The sequence below is a fragment of the Penicillium hispanicum genome (genome assembly GCF_028827665.1).
Source record: "Penicillium hispanicum strain IBT 35686 chromosome Unknown utg000001l_segment0_segment0, whole genome shotgun sequence".
NCBI lineage: Eukaryota > Fungi > Ascomycota > Eurotiomycetes > Eurotiales > Aspergillaceae > Penicillium > Penicillium hispanicum.
Window position 1 is genome coordinate 3,610,835 of NW_026623193.1, and position 18,591 is coordinate 3,629,425.

An 18,591-nucleotide genomic window follows, 5' to 3' on the forward strand; every position below is an offset into this window, starting at 1 on the left:
CAACATCCGTTATCGCTCCCTATCGCTCATCCCTAAACTACCGAACAACGCGGTGTCTCCAGCTTCTACAGTGCTGGCCATGCTTGGATCCTAGCCTTTCTTGGGGATCGCTTCTGCAGATGGCTACAGGTCCGAAATGCCTTAATCCCAGTCTCGCCTGTTCTTTACTGACCAACTGCTAGTGCGGATCTGCGTCTGCGGTGACGAAGGCACCGGCAAGTCCAGCCTCATCACCTCGCTGGTCAAAGGTGTTTTCGTCACAAACAAGATCCAGCCCATCCTCCCTCAGATCACGATCCCTCCTACGATCGGTACCCCCGAAAATGTGACCACGACCACCGTCGTCGATACCTCGGCTGTGCCACAGGAACGGAGCAACCTGGCGCGAGAGATCCGCAAATCCAATGTCATCCTGTTGGTGTATTCCGACCACTACAGCTATGAACGTGTGGCTTTGTTCTGGCTGCCATATTTTCGATCCCTCGGAGTCAATGTTCCCGTTGTGCTGTGCGCCAACAAGTCGGACATGGCCGCGCACCACAGCGAGGCGCAAGTCGTCGAGGAGGAGATGTTGCCACTGATGGCCGAGTTCAAAGAGATCGACTCATGCATTCGCACCAGTGCTCGGGAGCACCGGAATGTCAATGAAGCCTTTTTTGTCTGCCAAAAGGCTGTGACACATCCCATTGCACCGCTGTTTGATTCCAAGGAGGCCGCCCTGAAACCGGCTGCGGTCGCAGCACTTCAGCGCATCTTTTACCTGAGTGACAAGGACCGTGATGGATATTTGTCAGATAAGGAGATCAAGGATTTTCAGACGCGCTGTTTTGGGAAGCCATTGAGTGAGGAGGATCTTTCACATATCAAGGAGACCATACAGAAGGGCTGCCCAGAGTCCGTGAACGACTCTGGGATTGACTGCCGGGGATTCATCCACCTAAATAAGCTTTACGCAGAGAAAGGACGACATGAGACCGTTTGGATCATTCTGCGAGCGTTTCAGTACACTGACAACCTGTCTCTTCAAGAGAACTTTCTCCACCCACGATTTGACGTGCCCCCATTTGCTTCAGCGGAGCTCTCTCCCGAGGGGTATCGCTTCTTCGTGAACCTTTTCCTTCTCTCAGATAAGGATAATGATGGAGGCTTGAATGATGCGGAGCTCGCATCTTTGTTTGCCCCAACTCCGGGCCTCCCTGCCTCCTGGGCAGATGGCTCATTCCCATCCTCGACCGTTCGCAATGAGGCCGGGCATGTCACTCTCCAGGGGTGGCTAGCCCAATGGAGTATGACGACCTTTATGTCTCCCAAGACGACGCTCGAGTACCTCGCGTACTTGGGCTTCGAGCCCTCCGATCGAAGCAACCCCTCCACCACCGCTGCCTTAAAAGTGACAAGACCGCGCAAGAGACGCCGGCGCCCGGGTCGCGTTGGACGGAATGTGGTTCAATGCCATGTACTGGGAGCTCCCGGGTCGGGCAAGTCAGCTTTACTAGACGCACTCCTTTCCCGTGGATTCAGCACAACATACCATCCCACCATCCAGCCCCGCACCGCGGTCAATACCGTCGAACTCCCTGGAGGGAAGCAATGCTACCTGATCATGGATGAGCTGGGAGAACTGGAACCCGCTATCCTTGAAAACCAGGCGAAACTGCTGGATCAATGCGACGTGATCGCCTACACCTACGATTCCTCCGACCCCGACTCCTTCGCCTACGTCCCTGCACTACGGGCCAAGTACCCGCATCTGGAGGAGCTTCCGAGTGTGTTCATTGCCCTCAAGGCTGATCTGGACCGAACCACGCAGCGGGCGGAGCACCAGCCTCACGAATACACCGCCATGCTCAACATGCCTAGCCCGCCGCTTCATGTGAGCGTGACCTGGACTTCGATCCAGGAGGTTTTTGTGCATGTGGCCGAGGCGGCGATGGAACCGAGCACTGCTTTCCCACGCAGCGAAGAGGATGTAGAAGGGAAATGGATGGCGTGGGGCATTGCCCTAGGAGCCGTAGTGTGTGCCGGGGCGGCCGCGGTGATGATCTGGCGACGAGTGAGTGGCAGTGGACCGTGATAGGAGGGATCCGATGTGCGATAGGAGTAGTCTCGAGACCGTGTTATAAGAATACCCCCGCGAGAGACCCTGTCTCTCTGCCTCGTCGATGCATCCGCATTCCCTCGATCTGTATAACTATAGATACTGCGGCACGGCCAAGCTCGGCACGACCGGAGTTAAGCCGGCGCCCCGCCAGGCACGAGACTTCCACGTCTCCGCTCACTACCCCGGACCTCCGTTGGCTTCGTGCCTTCCCTCTCGTTCTCCCCTTCCCTGTCGATTGCCGATAGATCTCGTCCTGCCGTGCTGCCTCGACCTCTGCATTGCAGGTTCTTGGCGCATCTCCCATCCTCGCTCTCTTGTGTGCGGGTCTAGGATCGGCCCATTCAGAGCGCTCCATTGCGCATTGCCGCCTCAACCACGACTGCCGCATTCTCACGCCTGACCCATTGTTCCTACGGACTAGAACCAAATAGGTCTGTCGACTGCAGAAGACCGGCACAGATTGGCGCAAATCTATACCCAGAAAGCTCCGCCCAGCTATTGCTAGGTAGTCCCTTGTTTGCAGACAGCCTTTCGTCCTGTGTCGCACAGCGTTTGTCCTGGTCCAAATTGAGACCATAAGCTCGCAGTCATGTTGTAAGACAGCCCCCACCCTAATGTACTTTTAGTGCGTTATCTGTTGTGCTGCAGAGCTATCTCTGTGAGCTATACTCAAAACGTCACTGCGAACTTGCGCCCGAAAAGACGTCGGAGCACGTCATGACCGCCTTTTCGACGCGTCTGCATAGTGTCATACGATACAGCTGCAACTCTTTCTTGCTCTTCTTCACTTACTGACCCGATCCCTAGCGTCTTACCACCACCTCCCCCCCGCTATACGATCCCTATCGCCTACGCGGCCGGGGCGGCGAATGGCATGGCAGTCCCTGTCGTCGAAACGAATAACACCATCTCCCACCCGGAGAGTGGCTGTCCATTGCAGGTCGGCGAAGGTATGTAGTCGAACGGCGATGCTTCACCCACATAGTCTGTCCGATAAGAAAACTCGCTCCTGATTCTGCCCGAGCGGAGCATTTCACTGACATTAACCTTTGCCGCAGGAACGTACACTCTCAAAGATGACCTCTTACTTGCGACACCACCGCCTCATCCATCCGAGGCGCCCATAGTCAACCCAAACCCTCTTGCGACCGTTCCGACCCCTCCGACATCCGGCGTCAAGTTGTCCCTTGTCAGTCTCGACCCTCGCAAGAGGCCTCCCACCTTCTTGAAGACGGCTGTCACGTCTCCCACGTTTGGGGATGGAAACCCTGCTCTCGCACAGCCTGCACCCCCGGCCAAGGATGCATCGAAAAGGCGCAAACCCAAGAATAATATCATTAAGAGCAGCTCCTCTTTTGTTTCGAGGGTTATCACTCATGAAACCTCCGCGAAGCGGCTGAGTGATCGCGATCCGAATGGCGTCTTTGCATTTGCCAATATCAACCGAGCATTCCAGTGGCTGGATCTCAATTCGGCTCAGAAAGAGGAACATCTCACCAAGGTTCTCTTCACGAAGGCCCACATGCTCTGTCACGATATCAATGAGTTAACCAAAACCTCAACCCATCTGGATATCGTCATGGGCTCGTCTGCCGGTGATATCATTTGGTACGAGCCCATGTCGCAGAAGTATGCCCGCATTAATAAGAACGGAGTGATCAACCTTTCTCCGGTGACGCATATCAAATGGCTACCCGGGTCCGAGAATCTCTTCATGGCATCGCACGCCAATGGATCCCTCGTTGTTTACGATAAGGAGAAAGAGGATGCCTTGTTCACACCCGAGGTCACTGCTGAGAAAGAATCCGGCCGGCTGCCTTTGGAGGTGCTAAAGTCTGTGAACTCCAGAAATCAAAAGACCAATCCGGTATCTCTGTGGAAGCTGGCCAATCAGAAAATCTCGCACTTTGCGTTCTCCCCAGATCAGAGACACCTAGCAATCGTTCTGGAAGATGGTTCCCTCCGGCTGATGGACTACTTGACCGAGGAGTATGTTAGCACCCCAGCGCTCTGGACTTCGCTCACTCACATTGAACAGGGTTCTCGACATATTCCGGAGCTACTACGGGGGCTTGATATGTGTTTGCTGGTCACCAGATGGCAAGTATATTCTCACTGGTGGTCAGGATGACCTTGTGACCATCTGGTCTTTCCCGGAGCGTAGGATCGTTGCAAGATGCCAGGGTCACAATTCCTGGGTGTCCGCAGTCGCCTTTGACCCGTGGCGCTGTGACCAGAAGACCTACCGATTCGGTAGCGTTGGTGATGACTGCAGACTTCTCCTTTGGGATTTCAGCGTTGGCATGTTGCATCGACCACGTGCGGTTCGTTTGTGCTTTCTTCCGATTCCGTTGAACCTGGCTAATGCTGAAGACAGCATCAAGCTTCGGCGCGACAGCGAAATAGTATTGTGGTACCTAGTACGCAATCCACCTACCGTCAGCGTGTCGATAGCGGTGGGAATCGGGTGAGATCAGACTCGGAGAAAACGGAGAAGCTTGACGGGGATTTCGACACTATAACCAGCCACCCTGTTGAACCCCGTTCGCGGACTGCGCTCCTACCCCCTATCATGGTAAGTCTTTCAATGGCTCGTGTACGAAGCTGCCTATGGAATGCTGACCCTATGACCAGTCCAAAATTGTCGGCGAAGATCCCATTTGCTGGCTTGGTTTCCAAAAGGACTGCATCATGACGTCTTCCCTGGAAGGTTTGTGCTGAATGATCCCCTTGTAATGTACGACTATTGACGATTGCATCCAGGCCACATTCGCACTTGGGATCGACCAAACGACAGTGTTATCCACCATAGCCATCACCTCTAACAGCACAGGCGATACGACTGCGCAAGCTGAGCTTATATTCAAGTACTGCATTCTACGTGGCGGAATGGGAAGTTCCACTCCTTATTTGGCCTAGTTTCAGCGTTCAGGGGGGCAAACGCTTTATTGATAGTATCAGATACCCAATTGACGAAATGTATATATGTCCCCAAATGATGAAATGGCTGATGTGCACCACTTGGAAATGATTTCAGGGCCCTGAACCCCGTATGCCGGGGACAATTCTTCTGCATGACATGCCCAACGTCACAGCTTCGAGCTCCCCGACTCCTGAATATCGAACTCCGTCGTACAGAGCAAGAATGTATCACGAAGTGCCTGCACGGCTCGCCCGGTCAACGGAGCCCATAAAATCATACATAGAATGCGTGGTGTTACACTCACCGACAGACGGTACTTCTCATTGATAGCCTGATAATCCTCCCCAGCCAACATATCACAAAAATGCCGAATGGAAGGATAATGCACAATAGAAATCTCATTCCACCACTCCTCCGCCGGCCGCACCCTTGAGCCCCGAGCCGCGCCCTGCAGCCCCGGACTTGGAGACACCACGTTGCCCACCAACTTGGCGCTCCCGCCTCGTTTCCCGGCCACGGGCACAAACGCCTGTCCGTACTGGTAGTAGCCTGCCTTCCCGTCGGGATGGTGGAAATGCAACAGGTTCAGCATGGTCACCGGGCCGCGATGCGTCCGCGACAGCTCATCCATGAATCCCAGGAGCCCGGGCGAGACCTCGAGGTTCTGGGATGTGTCTCTGCTGTCTTCGCGGAGCAGGTGGTCCAAGGATCCGGTGAGTGGGATGCTGGGTGCTTTTTGCTTGAGTTGCGTGTCGCGGGCTGCGTACGTGGAGAGGAGCTTTGAGGGGATGCCGGTGGTGATGGCGTATTCGTGTTTGATGGAGCGGCGCAGCGGGGGTGGGAGCGGATCTTGGTTGCTTGGTGCGCTGGTTTGGAGTAGGAGGAGCAGATCCCAGGGCTGTGTGGCGAGGGGGTCGTTGTCGAGGATGGTTGGGTGGATTACGATGTGTCGCGGGCGTGAGGCGAGGATGACTTTTCTTTCTGGTGTCTGCTGCAGCTGCTGGAGGAAGAGTTGTGGATCGGTGGTGTTGTCGAGGGCGAGGAGGTGGAGAGTGAGGATGGGCATTGTGGGTGGTCGTACGAAGGCAGCCTGATTGTGATAGTTGCGGAGGATCGGATATATAGGATATCAAGTATGAAACATCGCTGCTAACTGTAACTGCGGGGATCAGTTGATCGGCGTTGTATCTGCCGAGGTCCAGACGGGCGCGAACGATTGGCTGGAAATGGCAGGTATTGTATTGTGTCATTCGCGGAGAAGATATATATGAATATCGCATTCTGAATTAAGCTGGAGGACGCGTTATCGCTCCATAGTCATAGAAAACCATTAAATCCAATCGTAAAACAAGCAAGCTCCGACTCGCACTTCATCGTTCCCAGCCCTGTCTCTGGCACACTATCACTCGGAGGAAAAGAACGTATCATGGATACCAGTGTTTTGTTGTATAGTTTTGGTCGCGCCGTCCCATTTCTCTGTTGTCGACTACATTGCCATTTTGGGGAGTCAAAGATCCTCAGAGTGCTAGGGCAAAGAGTCCCAGCAGCAGGCTGCCGGCCTGGTTCGGGGGTATGAGGATGCCAGCTGCGTTGGATGTGGTGGTAGCTGAGCCAGTGGAAGTGGACGTCAGAGTCTTCGTGTGCTTAGTTGTAGTGGATGTAGTCATCGAGGAAGTGTGCGTCTTGGATGTGGATGTAGCTGTGGAAATGGAGTCAGCCTCGAACAAGCACTTCGGTGGTGATGATGCAAAGATCGCAAAGAAGAACTTGGAAGCCAAGACGTGGCACCATTTACTCACCACGTGTAGTGGAGCTTCTGGTGCTGGAATGGGGAGTGGTGGAATGGGTTCTTGTGGGGGTGTGGGAAGTATGAGATGTAGGAGCGGTGGAATGTGAGCTGGAAGTATGGAAAGTGGAAGAGTGGGAAGTGCTCGACGAAGAAGTTCTCGAGGAAGTAGACGGGGATGGAGTAAAGGTGGACGCACTCATAGAGGAAGTCCTCATAGAAGATGAAGTGTGGGTAGAAGTAGAAGTAGGTGAAGCAGTAGACGAGGGAGATGTGGTACGGGTAGACGCACTGGTGGAGGTGTGAGTAGCAGTCGAAGAATATTGGGAAGTTGAAGGAGTTGTCGAAGGAGTATAAGAAGCAGAAGTCGAAGAAGTCAATGGAGTGGCCGAAGAAGCTGAGATGGAAGTAGAAAGCATGGAAGTCACGGAAGTCATGGAGGTCATGGAAGCCATGGAAGTTATGGAAGTCCACAGAGATGCAGATGCAGATGAACTTTGACTAGCGATGCTGGTTTCCTTACCAGAGCTAGAGGCTGTAGAAGCCTGAGATGGTGTCACTTTGAACTGCTGCGACTGGGCCAAAATGCCCCCATCGGCGGACGAGACGAAGTTGACCTGATAGCCGCCACTAGAGTACTAGAATGTCAGCCAATGAGAACACAAACAGGTACAAAGGAAGTTATTTAGTATACCCAGTGTCAACATCCTTGACATCATCTGCCTTGATGGTGTAGGACCCTAAGCTCGTATCTACATCCGAGGCCACGAGCTCTTGGGTATTCGGATACGCATGTTGATTGACCAGGTAGATATCCATGGTAGCAGGGTCGGTCCTGGACGCTGTGTTTAGCATGACGGCTCTTTGATACTCGATAGTAAGATACTCACGACACAGCTTGCCATTTTACCGTGATTTCATCCGACTGCGGGACCTTGTCACCAATGGCCGGGGTAAGGATACGCAACCCTGCGTCAGCGAGATTAGACTAGTTCCTATGATCCAGATAATTCGAAAATACCAGTAACCGAAGCGGTAAACGCTACTAAGGAGTATGCGATAAGGACTCGCATTTTGACCAAGGCAGTCACTTGTTGAGTAAGTAATGGAACAGGAACAGGTCGACTTTCGAACCCAGAGGAGGTGGGCAGCCAAACGGGAAGTTGGAAGGTTAGAAAGGACAGAAGCAAGGCCGAGCGGAAGACCGAGGAAGTAATGATTTATAGGTCTTATAGGGACCGATGGGATGCTGACGTCTTGTTGTACATTCATCTTTATTTTCGGACTAGGGCAGGCTTGGTTCTTCAAGGCATCATGTCTCATAACATCTGGTCTCATGGAGTACAAAAAGGCAAAAGGCAAGGGCCGTATCCCTCAGACCCCGGGTCAAAGCTATAGTTCATGGCGGCGAGCAGGTGCCGAAGCAAAAGTTCTGGATGCTGCAATTTGCAAAGGACTGATCTCAGTCCAAACTACAATCTCAAAGAGGCAAATTATGCTGTACAGCCTATTGAATTCCAACTGGCCGCGCGTCATAGCTCTTGGTCAGTACCTGTCTGTATTGCAAATCCATAGGTTGCTACACCTGGGATTCTCAAGCGTCGAGACAATTGGTCTAGATACATAGTTCTTGGGATCACTACTGCAGCCCATTTAACGTGAGCACTGGCTCACTGGAGAAGACACTTGACGATGAATAGAGTTACTCAGGCGAGCCCTGTCGAGTACCAATGGGCTAGTGCATTAGGAGATCAAGTCCCCCTTGGGGTCTTTTCATGGTGTATACTTCTCTTTACGGGACCCAACATCGCCGACAGCGGGGATAGTGAAATCACTTGTTTTTAGAACCCACGAGGCAAACCTTTTGGAACAGACTATTTTAGTATTATTCATGGATGACCCGAGAGTTAGAAAACAGTTGCGAAGGTCCAAGCTCATCGGAACAGCTGGATTATCTGCACATGGTCTCGGATGACAGCCATGGATGTATGTAGGACAGGGCCAAGGGCCGAACCCAACTATGTTTCCAACTCGGCTTCGGGGCAAATACTGCACGGGAGTCATGCTAGAATCAGCAGATTTAACACTCGTCAACTATCTAATTCTGCTGATTTCATTTCCTTATCTTCTCTTTGCTGCATGACGAAAACATGGCTGCCTTGACACTGAGGATCGTCAATTTGTACGCGTACAGCATGGATACACCATCGGAATCATTTTTATTGGGTATTGACGAGGAGGAGCAGCGATGGTTTGAACGACAGCCTTGGTTACACTTCAAATCCTTGCTGCGGTTGGAAATGGGCAAAGGTCTCCGTTCGGTGTTGACGCGTGTCTGTGTCCCTCGACACCCACTCGCCGTCGAGTGTAGATGTGCAGGCTTCGAGACTATCAGTCTAGAGGGCTTGAAGATTGGGTGCAACCTTGAAAGGTATATGATGGGTCAGCTACGTCATTCGACTGGATTTCATGAGAATAGAGACTCTTAGATTTGTTTCAAATAAAGATCTCATGAATCCTTTTCACCGTCCTTGTCTATCCCACCATGTTGTTGATTATCCCATGAAGAGCGAGACAGATCCCACGGCATCATTCCTCCTGAAATTCATGATTCTCAGAGAGCGCTCACTTCTCAATCAAACTCCGCCCTCCATCCGCCGTGATGCGCTTGCGAATGCGAAGATGCAGATGCTTAGATCCAAGCTTCATTACACGGTGACTATGAGCCACACCGTATCCATCGGTCATTCCAAATCCCCGCTCATTGACCGGCGCAGAACCATAGGTCTGCTTTGTGTTGCCGTTATTCTCGTGTTTTTCAACATCCACCAATGCAGCTGGACAGAACAGGAGGGCCTCTCCAGTAGCAAGAGAGACAATACGATGGAAGAAATCAGATCCGGCTTCATCCCCGTCCTGTTTCTCCAGCGAGGCCCCAGCAATGTGAGACTTGATAGCCTTGAACCAGGCTGGGGAGGTAAACCGATGGATGATAGTCACATTGCACAGATCCAGAAGGGACGGTGACATGGTGGGCTCTTGGGTCGCAATTATCACCCGCGTTCCCAGATGGCGCTGCTGACGAACAATAGAAAGCAAGGTATCCGTCAGATCCAAAGCCTCGGCTGATGTTGCTCCCAGGAACTAGAAGTAGATTAGAAACTAGTGTCAAATCTGGGACATGATCCTGTGATGCATAATGCATACCTTGTGTGCTTCGTCGAGGGCAAGCACTCGTCCTGCTTCATGCCGATCTTTCAGGAACAGCGAGATGCAGATATTGAACAACGCACAGGCGTCGTCAGGGTCAACAAAAGGACAACTGAGATCAATGATCGTCAAAGTTCCCTTTTCAAACTTCCAGATCTTATCCGTCTGTGTCTTGGACTTTTTGCCTTGCGCACCAGGAGTGGCTTCTGGCTCGAAGAAAGATTCTAGAACATCTAGTCTCATCTTGAGCGGGACCTCCTGGCCCTTCATGAATTGCTCCTCGTCTAGGCGGCGTCGGAAGAGCTTGTAATTGAAAGATTTGCGTCCCTGGTTCGCAATGGCCATTTCGCGGAGTATCTTCATCACCATCTAGAAAAGGTATCGTGTTATCAAGGGCATTTGCGAATCGTTGAGTCCACCACACTTACCTCGATGTAAAGTGGCTGACTTTTCTTGTCGCCAAGACCCATCAAAGTCCTCATCATGGCGATGTTGAGCCCCTCTTGTGGGAGATACATCGGCTCCACTGTCAGCAGATGCGAGACATCTCCCAGGCCAATCAACTTGGTGTAGGCGTTTTTCATTGCCACATAATTTGTAGGGGACACCAACACTCGAACGGGGATTTTCGCAGAGCAGAGATAGGCAGCTTCACAAAGCTGTGTGCTGGAGAAAGCCGTGAACTTGTCATAGTGTAAGACTAATCCCGCAAGAGGCGATGACAGCTTTCCGGCAGGGGACGAAGAGATCAGGCAATTCTCCAGTAAACAAGACAAAGAGTGGCTTTTACCACTGCCTTGGCTTCCGCAGATAAAGACTGACCATGGAGCAGAGACATTGGTGTAGACAAGCTCGTTGTGGCTTGGTGTGGTATCGGTGTCCCTGAGGCGATGTCCCAGAAGACCATACTGCGAGTAGATATGTTGTTCCTCTACATCGTCGGCAGTGCTTGGTTGGCTTTGAAGAACGAGGTGGGCTGAGAAAGAAAATACCGGGGCTGTTTCAACTTCTTCTGTCAAGTACCCGTTCTTTCTCTTCCCAGATGCCAGATCATCGTTCTCTTGGAAGGCGATGAGCTCAAGGTGCCTTTCAGCTTGTTTCTTGAAGAGTCGAATGTCTGACATTTCCTTGGGGGGTGGGAGGGCGCGTTGAAGTGTGGAAAGGAAAGAAGTTAATGATGGATGGTGGTTTTGAGGACGGCGGTTTGTGGGTTTTGTCAATATGTCTGGATTTCATGAATGAGCGAGTAAAGACCTTAGTTAAGAGCAACTAGACCATTCCTCTCCAACATTTTCATTGAATGCAGTTGTGGATATGGGATACCTTTGGACTAGTATTAAACAGCTTTGTATAAGTAGTAGCAGTGACCCCCTAGCATCATAGAACGATGATTTCGTCATAACCCGAACCCTTTTGAAGCTATACTAGGCAACCAATGCCGCCTGATTTCTCAGGCAGTGGATAAGTACCAAGGCGGTGGGCATGCATCAGCAGAAAAGCCACCGCCGGAGCAGTTCCTGTTGTGTCATTGCCATATTGGCGGGCGCGACCTTGTTCATCCTTGCACCCGGCTTGGTTCCTCCACTGCCCTACCGGAGATTTTTTGATCATTTTTGCTATTTATTTTGAAAGAAAGGACCCCAGTGTGACTGGGCTGGAAAGTGACACCTCCTGATTCAGGGAATGGTCTTGCTACCCCGCCAAGTCCCCCGCATCATCTGTGAATTTTCACCATGGGGAACCCTAATGAAGATCCCCTCATAGTAAGCGGTGCTAACTACAAACGCTCGGTATATTTGAAGGCTGAGAGTCTGGTCTCCAACAGGAACTTGAGAAAAGCTACTGTCCGCCCGTGGACTCGGCACTATTCGCTGCATTGGCCTCGGATTACGACCTCTCCAGGCCCGGCAACGTCGAAAAGCTCCAGGAAGCACTGGATGCTATCAAGGGACTTGCAGTTGAACAGGAAGATCTCCCCTTTGATCCATCGGGGACTGCCAATAACCATGTCGATGGCCTTGAGCTGGCTGGAGTCACATCGGACAATGAAACGTCAAATCCAGGACATGGAACTTGTCATACGCAAACAGACCTGACAAGTTTGTCCTCGCTCATGATCTCCAGTGATGGAGTTGATACGACACCCCGTGCGCAATCCAAGACACGCGCCACATACACCATTGCTGCTGACGGGTCTCTCGAACTTACAGGCGCGACTCATGAGGACAAGGCCCACTCTCTGGCAGAAATGTTCCCCAGTGTATCGTGCCTAGACATTGAGCACGCCTTGAAGAAGAGCAAAGGTGACGTTAGCAAGTCGATGGATGTACTGTTGAACTTGGCTTTCTTTGACGAGACTCAGTCAGCCGAAGATGACACCCGGGTCTTCATTCCCAAAGGCATTGACGGATTTGTTTCTGGGTCCGCTGACGCTGGCCATCAGCGATCGCGTAAAAAGAAGCGCAGCAAGAACCAAAAGACATCGCTTGATGTGTCCAGTCCATCCGAGGAAGCACCCATACCCAACAAATGGGAAACTGGCACAGCGGACATTGAATTCATCTGTTCTCGAACCCCGGATTTTCCGCGAGAGAAGGTGAAATCCACGTACTACGCAAACACCATGTCTTTACCTGCAACGATCAGGGCTATGGCGCTTGCCGCAGCGCCAAAGGAAGCGAAGGAGATTGACGATGATCCTGTCATGCTAGCTCAGGTGGCTGAGCTTGCAAATGACTACCATTCCATCCCAACTACCACACTTGTTGGGCTGCTCAGGGTTACAAGCAATATGATCTCGGCGACCAACGAGTTGGCAGCTATCATGATGCGACAGCCCCAGATATCAGTCAATGAGCTAATCAAGTTTACTCCGACGCCGCTCAATCTCAATGACGAAGATGAAGACGCCTTTGATCCACGTAGTCGTGGCAACGAAAGCTCACGGAACGTGCTTAGCTACGAGCAGGCTCGGGTCCTTTCAGAAGCGCATTTCGCAGCAGGGTCTGCTGCATACAGCCAAGCAAGTCAGGCCGCTCGGCGAGCCAAGTCCAATCATCTGTATGGCGGCGCCGCTGCAGTCTACCGTGAGCGAGGCCAGGAACACCGTGCGCTTGCCATGCAGCAGCTTGCAGTAGCGTCGGACCGGCTTGCGGACCGACAATCAGTCAACTGTGATCTCGATCTGCATGGTGTCACGGTGGCCAATGCACTACGCATTTCTCGTGACCGTGTTGATGCCTGGTGGGACTCCCTGGGTGATGCCAAATACGTCCGCGGTGGCGGGAAGCATGTCCATGGCGGCTTCAAAATCGTTACGGGTGTCGGACTTCACAGCCATGATGGCACCTCTCGCCTGGGCCCAGCTGTCAGCAAAATGCTGATGCAGGATGGCTGGCGTGTGGAGGTCGAGCGAGGTTTCATCCTTGTTGTTGGCAAAGGTCGACAGTGAGACCCGCCCTCCACGTGCGGTTGCGCTGTAGCATTGGAATTGAAACGCTGGACGCCAGTGGGAACCTTCTTAACCGTGAAAAGCCCAGAGGGGCGCTTTCGGTGGTTGGCATTTGGTGAAGCTGGTCTATTGTTGCGTTCTATTATTTTGTTTATATTTTCTATGTCGCTCTGCCCTGTTCATATGGCTGGGAGATTTCCGATGATCTTTTGCATGAGATACCCCTCACTTTTCGGCGATGTTTGTGTTTCCGATTCATTATTGGACTGAATCATATACAACTTTTTTTTACATTCTGAGTACAAGTATAGATGAATGTGAATATACGCCAGATCCTTGTTCCCGAGTCTCATGTTCCTTGCGTTGTTGTATGCTGTAGATGATGGTATAGATGTAGAAAGATCACCGCCTGCCGAGCTTGGGAGCTCCCCGCAGGATGACGTAAAGGCCCGGCTGCTCGCGGTCTTATCTCTCCTGCGCATCTACCGGATGTGAGCAATTCTTCAGATTTCTAGTGGCCTCCATGCGATCCCAACTCGTCCGAGCATTACCAAATCCCCTTCGGCACCGTGCCCTTGTTCCACCTGTACCGTCTCTTCGGCTTTACACGTCAACTTGCAAACCCCCACGCCACTTCCGTGGAGTAAAGGCGTTGAAGGCTGCCCCAACCATCCCCTTCTTTGGTGCCTTCTTCAGCTCAAGCAGCAAGGCCGAAGAGCCAAGTGAAAACATGTCATACCCAGATCAACGAAGCAACGACCAGTGGAGAGCAGTTCTGAGTCCTGGTCCGTCGTGCCATCCCACTAACCATTCCACGCCACCTTCCCACTGACTCCGGTATAGAACAATTCCGCATCTTGCGCGAAAAGGGCACCGAGCCTCCCGGATCCGGGGAGTATGACTCTCATTATCCATCAAAAGGAGTGTACAACTGTGCTGGGTGCAACACGCCTCTCTACGAAGCAAACCACAAGTTCAAGTCGGGCTGCGGATGGCCCGCCTACTTTGATTCGATTCCAGGAGCCGTGACCAGGCATGTGGACAATACGTTTGGCATGAAGCGGACTGAAATTGTCTGCACTAACTGCGGTGGCCACCTGGGCCACGTCTTCGAGGGTGAAGGGTTTTCGACCCCGACCGACGAGCGACACTGCGTGAATAGTGTCAGTCTGCGCTTCACTGAGGACGGGCAGGGGGGGCAGAATGCAAAATAGAAGCCCTGAAATTGAGAAGTTAATTGAACTATGCTCGAGGGTATTCTAATCTAGGGTGGTGGTGGGTGTATACTGGCTCTCAAGAATGTTCGACAAGGACGACAATCAAAGCGATCAACAACTATGTATAGCTACAAATGTAGTTATACGAGTTACTCAGTGGGCGTAGGCGGGGAATCTAGTGAGGAATAGAATGAGAGTCCAATACTTGAATTTTGGTGGTCATTGAAAGATACTATTATATACATAATACCGGCGTAGTTGGAGGCCATCTCGTTCCCAGCGTCACTCCCCAGGCGACACATAACGTGTGCAACATGCCACGTATGCACCGATTCTGAGATAGGAACCTTAGAAGTACAGGCTCAAGATACAATCCATCCATGAGTATAGGTAGTAACTCTCAATTGGCTTAGTCCTACCGAGCCGTCTTCCGTTGAGGGAGCGGATATATCACCGGTATACAAAGGTTAGATCATGTAGACTCTGAGTGCTGGTCGACATCTTGAAAATTTCCTAATGCCGCTGGCATAAATCCTAGGAATAAGCGATATACCAAAATTTGCCAACTTGCTCAGATGCAAAACCGAGGCAATAGCGTGGAGAAGCAACGTTGTAAAAGGCAGAACCGCGCCGCCAGTTGGCCCCATTGAAAACTGCGCGGGTGGTGCGTTGCCCCCGCCCTAGCTGGCCTTAGGCCGCATTGCCGACCGCCACCTGCGCATTGCGGGCGCCATTGTTTCCCTTCTCCTTTCTTTCTTTCAACACCCTCGACTCGCTACGGATCATGTCTCGACGTGTGAGCCCAGGCCAGGCTGCCCAGAACCAGCAGGTCATCAAGAATCTGCTGAAACTCGAGCCCAACAAGATCTGTGCTGATTGCAAGCGCAACAAGCGTCGGTGTCCACTCCCTCCACTCCCTCCACTCCCCTCTCGGAGTCCGCCCATGCGCTCCGGCTTAAGCACATATCGTTATTCGCAGACCGGAGACTGACTTCTCACTCTTGTAGATCCGCGATGGGCCTCTTGGAACCTGGGTATCTTCATTTGCATTCGCTGCTCCGGTATTCATCGGGGTATGGGCACACACATCAGTCGGGTCAAGTCGGTCGATCTCGATGCATGGACAGATGAACAACTCCAGAGTGTGGTCAGATGGGGCAATGGGAGAGCCAACAAGTTTGTTGCAAGCAATTGACTATGCCGACCACCTTCTAATGCCATACAGGTACTGGGAAGCGAAACTGGCTCCTGGCCATGTACCATCGGATGCGTAAGTGGATCAGACTGATAATACAATTGTGGTGGTTGCTGAATGGGCCTTGTATGCGCAGGAAGATCGAAAATTTCATTCGGACCAAGTACGAGAGCAAGCGCTGGGTGATGGATGGACCAATGCCTGATCCCTCCTCCCTGGACGAGGGCGACGACGATGTGGTGAGTTATCTCGATCCTGATGCGCCCAGACTCCGAATAACCCGAAATCGCATTTCAGCCGCTCGCTGTTGTGCAAGAAAAGGCCAAGATTGAACGCTCCGCCTCTCAGCGAGTCGCTCCCCCCAGGCAACCTCCAGCGCCCCGCCAACAAGCTTCCATCGATCTCTTTGCCGATGATATCGCTCCTCCTACCCGTCCTAGCACGACGGACCCAGCTCCTCGCGCACCCCCCAAGTCATCGCAACCTGTACAGCCGAAGCCTCAAAAGCCTGGTGATTCCTTACTTGGGCTTGATTTCTTTGACAACACCCAGCCATCCACCGGTAGCCGCCCAACTAGCACCGCCTCTACACCTGCTGCTCCAACTGGCATGTCTCGTCCGGATTTAAAACAATCGATTTTGTCCTTGTACTCGAAGCCTCAGCCACCCCCTGTCCAACATGCGCGCAATAACTCTTTTGGCGATATGGCCTCTCCGACAGCTGCCTCTACCTCGAACATGGGCGGCTTGACCGACGCTTTCAGTGGATTGAGTTTCCCTTCCACTACCTCCCCACCACCGGCCAAGCCAGCTGAGAAGCCATCCCCGTTTGCCAACCTGGCCAACTTCTCGAGCACCAAGTCAACCCCCGCCGCTCCGAAGGTGACTTCACCTTCGGGTTCGGCCAGTGGCGATCTTTTTGATAGTCTTACCTCTCCCACCATGCCCGCCCCGAAGGCGCAGGCCCGAACGACCTCCATATCATCCAATTCGCAAGACCTGGGGTTCGGCGGGTTTGCCTCTCCTCCCAGCGGGCCCTCCAAGCCCAACCCTCCATCCTCGTCTCTGTCAAATGACCTATTCGGTCTCTCTTCTCCGCCTGCCGCTACGGCACCACCCAAGCCCGCTGCGACTTCTCCAATGCAGGAAATGAGCTCTGCTTTTAACCTCTCCGCCCCCCCTCTGCAGCCAAAGGCCCCTCCCAAGCCCCAGGTGCCGGTTGCAACCGCCGCGGCGGCCGGTATCATGGATCCTTGGGGTGGCAACGCATGGTCCACTCCCGACCCTGCACCCGAGCCTGCACTTTCTCCAGCTCCGGCGGTATCATCAATGATGAAGGTCCCCGACACTTTGACTGCCAATGACATTGGAAGTGGCTGGGGTGCCCCAAGTCCTGCCTCCAAACCAACGCCTGCCGTGGCCGCCGACGAGGACTTCGGCGGCTGGACCAGCGCCGCTCCCATCTCGCCCGGACCCACGACGACTGCTTCCACCACGACCAACTCAACCAAGCCGGCAGGCGGGTTTGGTGGATCCGACGATCTCTTCTCGAATGTGTGGGAGTAACGGTATTTCCTTATGATAGTGAATGGAGATAGTAATTCCACCCGCGTTTGCATCAGTGGTAACCCTCTGCGAGTTCGTGATTGCACATACCGGTGTTCGGTCTTCAATACCTCGCCTATGCCTTGGTGTTCAAATCTTTCCTCAGTCTATTCACTCCCCGGGGTCTGTTCTGTCTGCATTGGATTGTGGTATTTTCCAGTTGTTAAATGGGCTGGTCTCATCCTTGGATATGTTTCAATGTGTACACATGAGTTCAATGCCTTTCTGAATGGTGCATGTATGTTGCTATAGACGATTTCATTGTGGAATCAGACTCGTTGTACACTCATAGGATTAATCATGGAGGCTGAGGTTTATGGGAGGCACGACTGTTCGTCGCTTGATTGGAGGGCACAGCAGCTTTCTGAGGTTTGCAAACCGTGGTACCAGCCATGCAGAGGGCTTTTGTTCTCTCGTTCAGAGTAGAGAATGTGTGTATTTTGTTTGGACCCGTAGGAGATGGCTGCGTGTAGCGTCTGCTATCCTTACCCCAACTCCTACATCTGCACTGGTAACAGAGTGACCATAGCCAAGATATCCGTGAAGGGAATCTCATAGGCCAATAGTCATCACTAGCGGCTGCATACGTTCCTTAAAACGGTTCAAAAGACGCCGGGGTTCTCTTCAATTCACGTATGAGAGAACCGACACCGGCCAAGTTGATGTTTCTCTTCCAGATACTCATGGTATGAAACTCCACCTGCTCAGCGTTGACAATCATTATTTGCCATTATCCATGGGTTGAGGGGAGCAGAATAGGAGGAAGGTGGACATTCTGAAGGGGAGCGACCGTCCAGATAGAAATTTACGTATGAACTATACCTAGGCTAACCTCGTCTGCGAGCGCTACTACTCATGAGGATGGGATACCAATTCCCACATCAGGTTTTTTAACCTTTCATCAAGACGGAGTATCTTGTCTAAATCAAGAAGCACATTTGCCTGTCTGCGTTGATCTCCATGATCAAATCACCAAAATCGCCCCGAGAGAGAGAGAGAGAGAGAGAGAGAGAGAGAGAGAAGCTTTCCAGGGATCCCTAATCCAAAAGCCTAAAGAGTATTTTTACATGCAATATATATCAATAGAAACCAAAGCCGTTAAA

At 52.2% G+C, this 18,591-nt stretch overlaps 8 protein-coding genes across 8 annotated transcripts; 5 read left to right on the forward strand and 3 right to left on the reverse strand.

Annotated features, from left to right (window-relative positions):
• Nucleotides 1–119: 119 nt before the first annotated feature.
• On the forward strand, nucleotides 120–2,074 carry gem1 (ERMES complex Ca(2+)-binding regulatory GTPase GEM1; the record flags this gene model as incomplete). Its single annotated transcript, XM_056940546.1, has 2 exons — nucleotides 120–129; nucleotides 183–2,074. The coding sequence occupies 2 exons, from the start codon at nucleotides 120–122 to the stop codon at nucleotides 2,072–2,074; spliced, it is 1,902 nt and encodes a 633-aa protein (XP_056804826.1).
• Nucleotides 2,075–2,909: 835 nt separating this feature from the next.
• Nucleotides 2,910–4,926, forward strand: N7459_001362 (WD40 repeat domain-containing protein; the record flags this gene model as incomplete). The annotated part of the gene is made up of 6 exons (XM_056940547.1): nucleotides 2,910–3,051; nucleotides 3,160–4,090; nucleotides 4,140–4,425; nucleotides 4,479–4,676; nucleotides 4,736–4,811; nucleotides 4,865–4,926. Coding segments are annotated over 6 exons (1,695 nt in total), but the record flags the coding sequence as incomplete, so codon positions are not given.
• A 264-nt stretch (nucleotides 4,927–5,190) lies between these two features.
• Nucleotides 5,191–6,090, reverse strand: N7459_001363 (uncharacterized protein; the record flags this gene model as incomplete). Its single annotated transcript, XM_056940548.1, has 1 exon — nucleotides 5,191–6,090. One exon carries the CDS (start codon nucleotides 6,088–6,090, stop codon nucleotides 5,191–5,193), a length of 900 nt encoding a protein of 299 aa, XP_056804828.1.
• Nucleotides 6,091–6,668: 578 nt separating this feature from the next.
• N7459_001364 (GPI anchored serine-threonine rich family protein) lies at nucleotides 6,669–7,883 on the reverse strand (the record flags this gene model as incomplete). Its single annotated transcript, XM_056940549.1, has 6 exons — nucleotides 6,669–6,723; nucleotides 6,824–7,311; nucleotides 7,371–7,440; nucleotides 7,505–7,645; nucleotides 7,701–7,779; nucleotides 7,832–7,883. 6 exons carry the CDS (start codon nucleotides 7,881–7,883, stop codon nucleotides 6,669–6,671), a joined length of 885 nt encoding a protein of 294 aa, XP_056804829.1.
• A 1,552-nt stretch (nucleotides 7,884–9,435) lies between these two features.
• N7459_001365 (uncharacterized protein) lies at nucleotides 9,436–11,144 on the reverse strand (the record flags this gene model as incomplete). The annotated part of the gene is made up of 3 exons (XM_056940550.1): nucleotides 9,436–9,954; nucleotides 10,018–10,389; nucleotides 10,449–11,144. 3 exons carry the CDS (start codon nucleotides 11,142–11,144, stop codon nucleotides 9,436–9,438), a joined length of 1,587 nt encoding a protein of 528 aa, XP_056804830.1.
• Nucleotides 11,145–11,753: 609 nt separating this feature from the next.
• On the forward strand, nucleotides 11,754–13,471 carry N7459_001366 (uncharacterized protein; the record flags this gene model as incomplete). The annotated part of the gene is made up of 2 exons (XM_056940551.1): nucleotides 11,754–11,783; nucleotides 11,846–13,471. 2 exons carry the CDS (start codon nucleotides 11,754–11,756, stop codon nucleotides 13,469–13,471), a joined length of 1,656 nt encoding a protein of 551 aa, XP_056804831.1.
• Nucleotides 13,472–13,994: 523 nt separating this feature from the next.
• On the forward strand, nucleotides 13,995–14,685 carry N7459_001367 (peptide-methionine (R)-S-oxide reductase; the record flags this gene model as incomplete). The annotated part of the gene is made up of 2 exons (XM_056940552.1): nucleotides 13,995–14,256; nucleotides 14,315–14,685. The coding sequence occupies 2 exons, from the start codon at nucleotides 13,995–13,997 to the stop codon at nucleotides 14,683–14,685; spliced, it is 633 nt and encodes a 210-aa protein (XP_056804832.1).
• A 787-nt stretch (nucleotides 14,686–15,472) lies between these two features.
• On the forward strand, nucleotides 15,473–17,449 carry N7459_001368 (uncharacterized protein; the record flags this gene model as incomplete). Its single annotated transcript, XM_056940553.1, has 5 exons — nucleotides 15,473–15,581; nucleotides 15,696–15,864; nucleotides 15,914–15,958; nucleotides 16,020–16,122; nucleotides 16,181–17,449. 5 exons carry the CDS (start codon nucleotides 15,473–15,475, stop codon nucleotides 17,447–17,449), a joined length of 1,695 nt encoding a protein of 564 aa, XP_056804833.1.
• Between the last annotated feature and the right edge of the window lie 1,142 nt (nucleotides 17,450–18,591).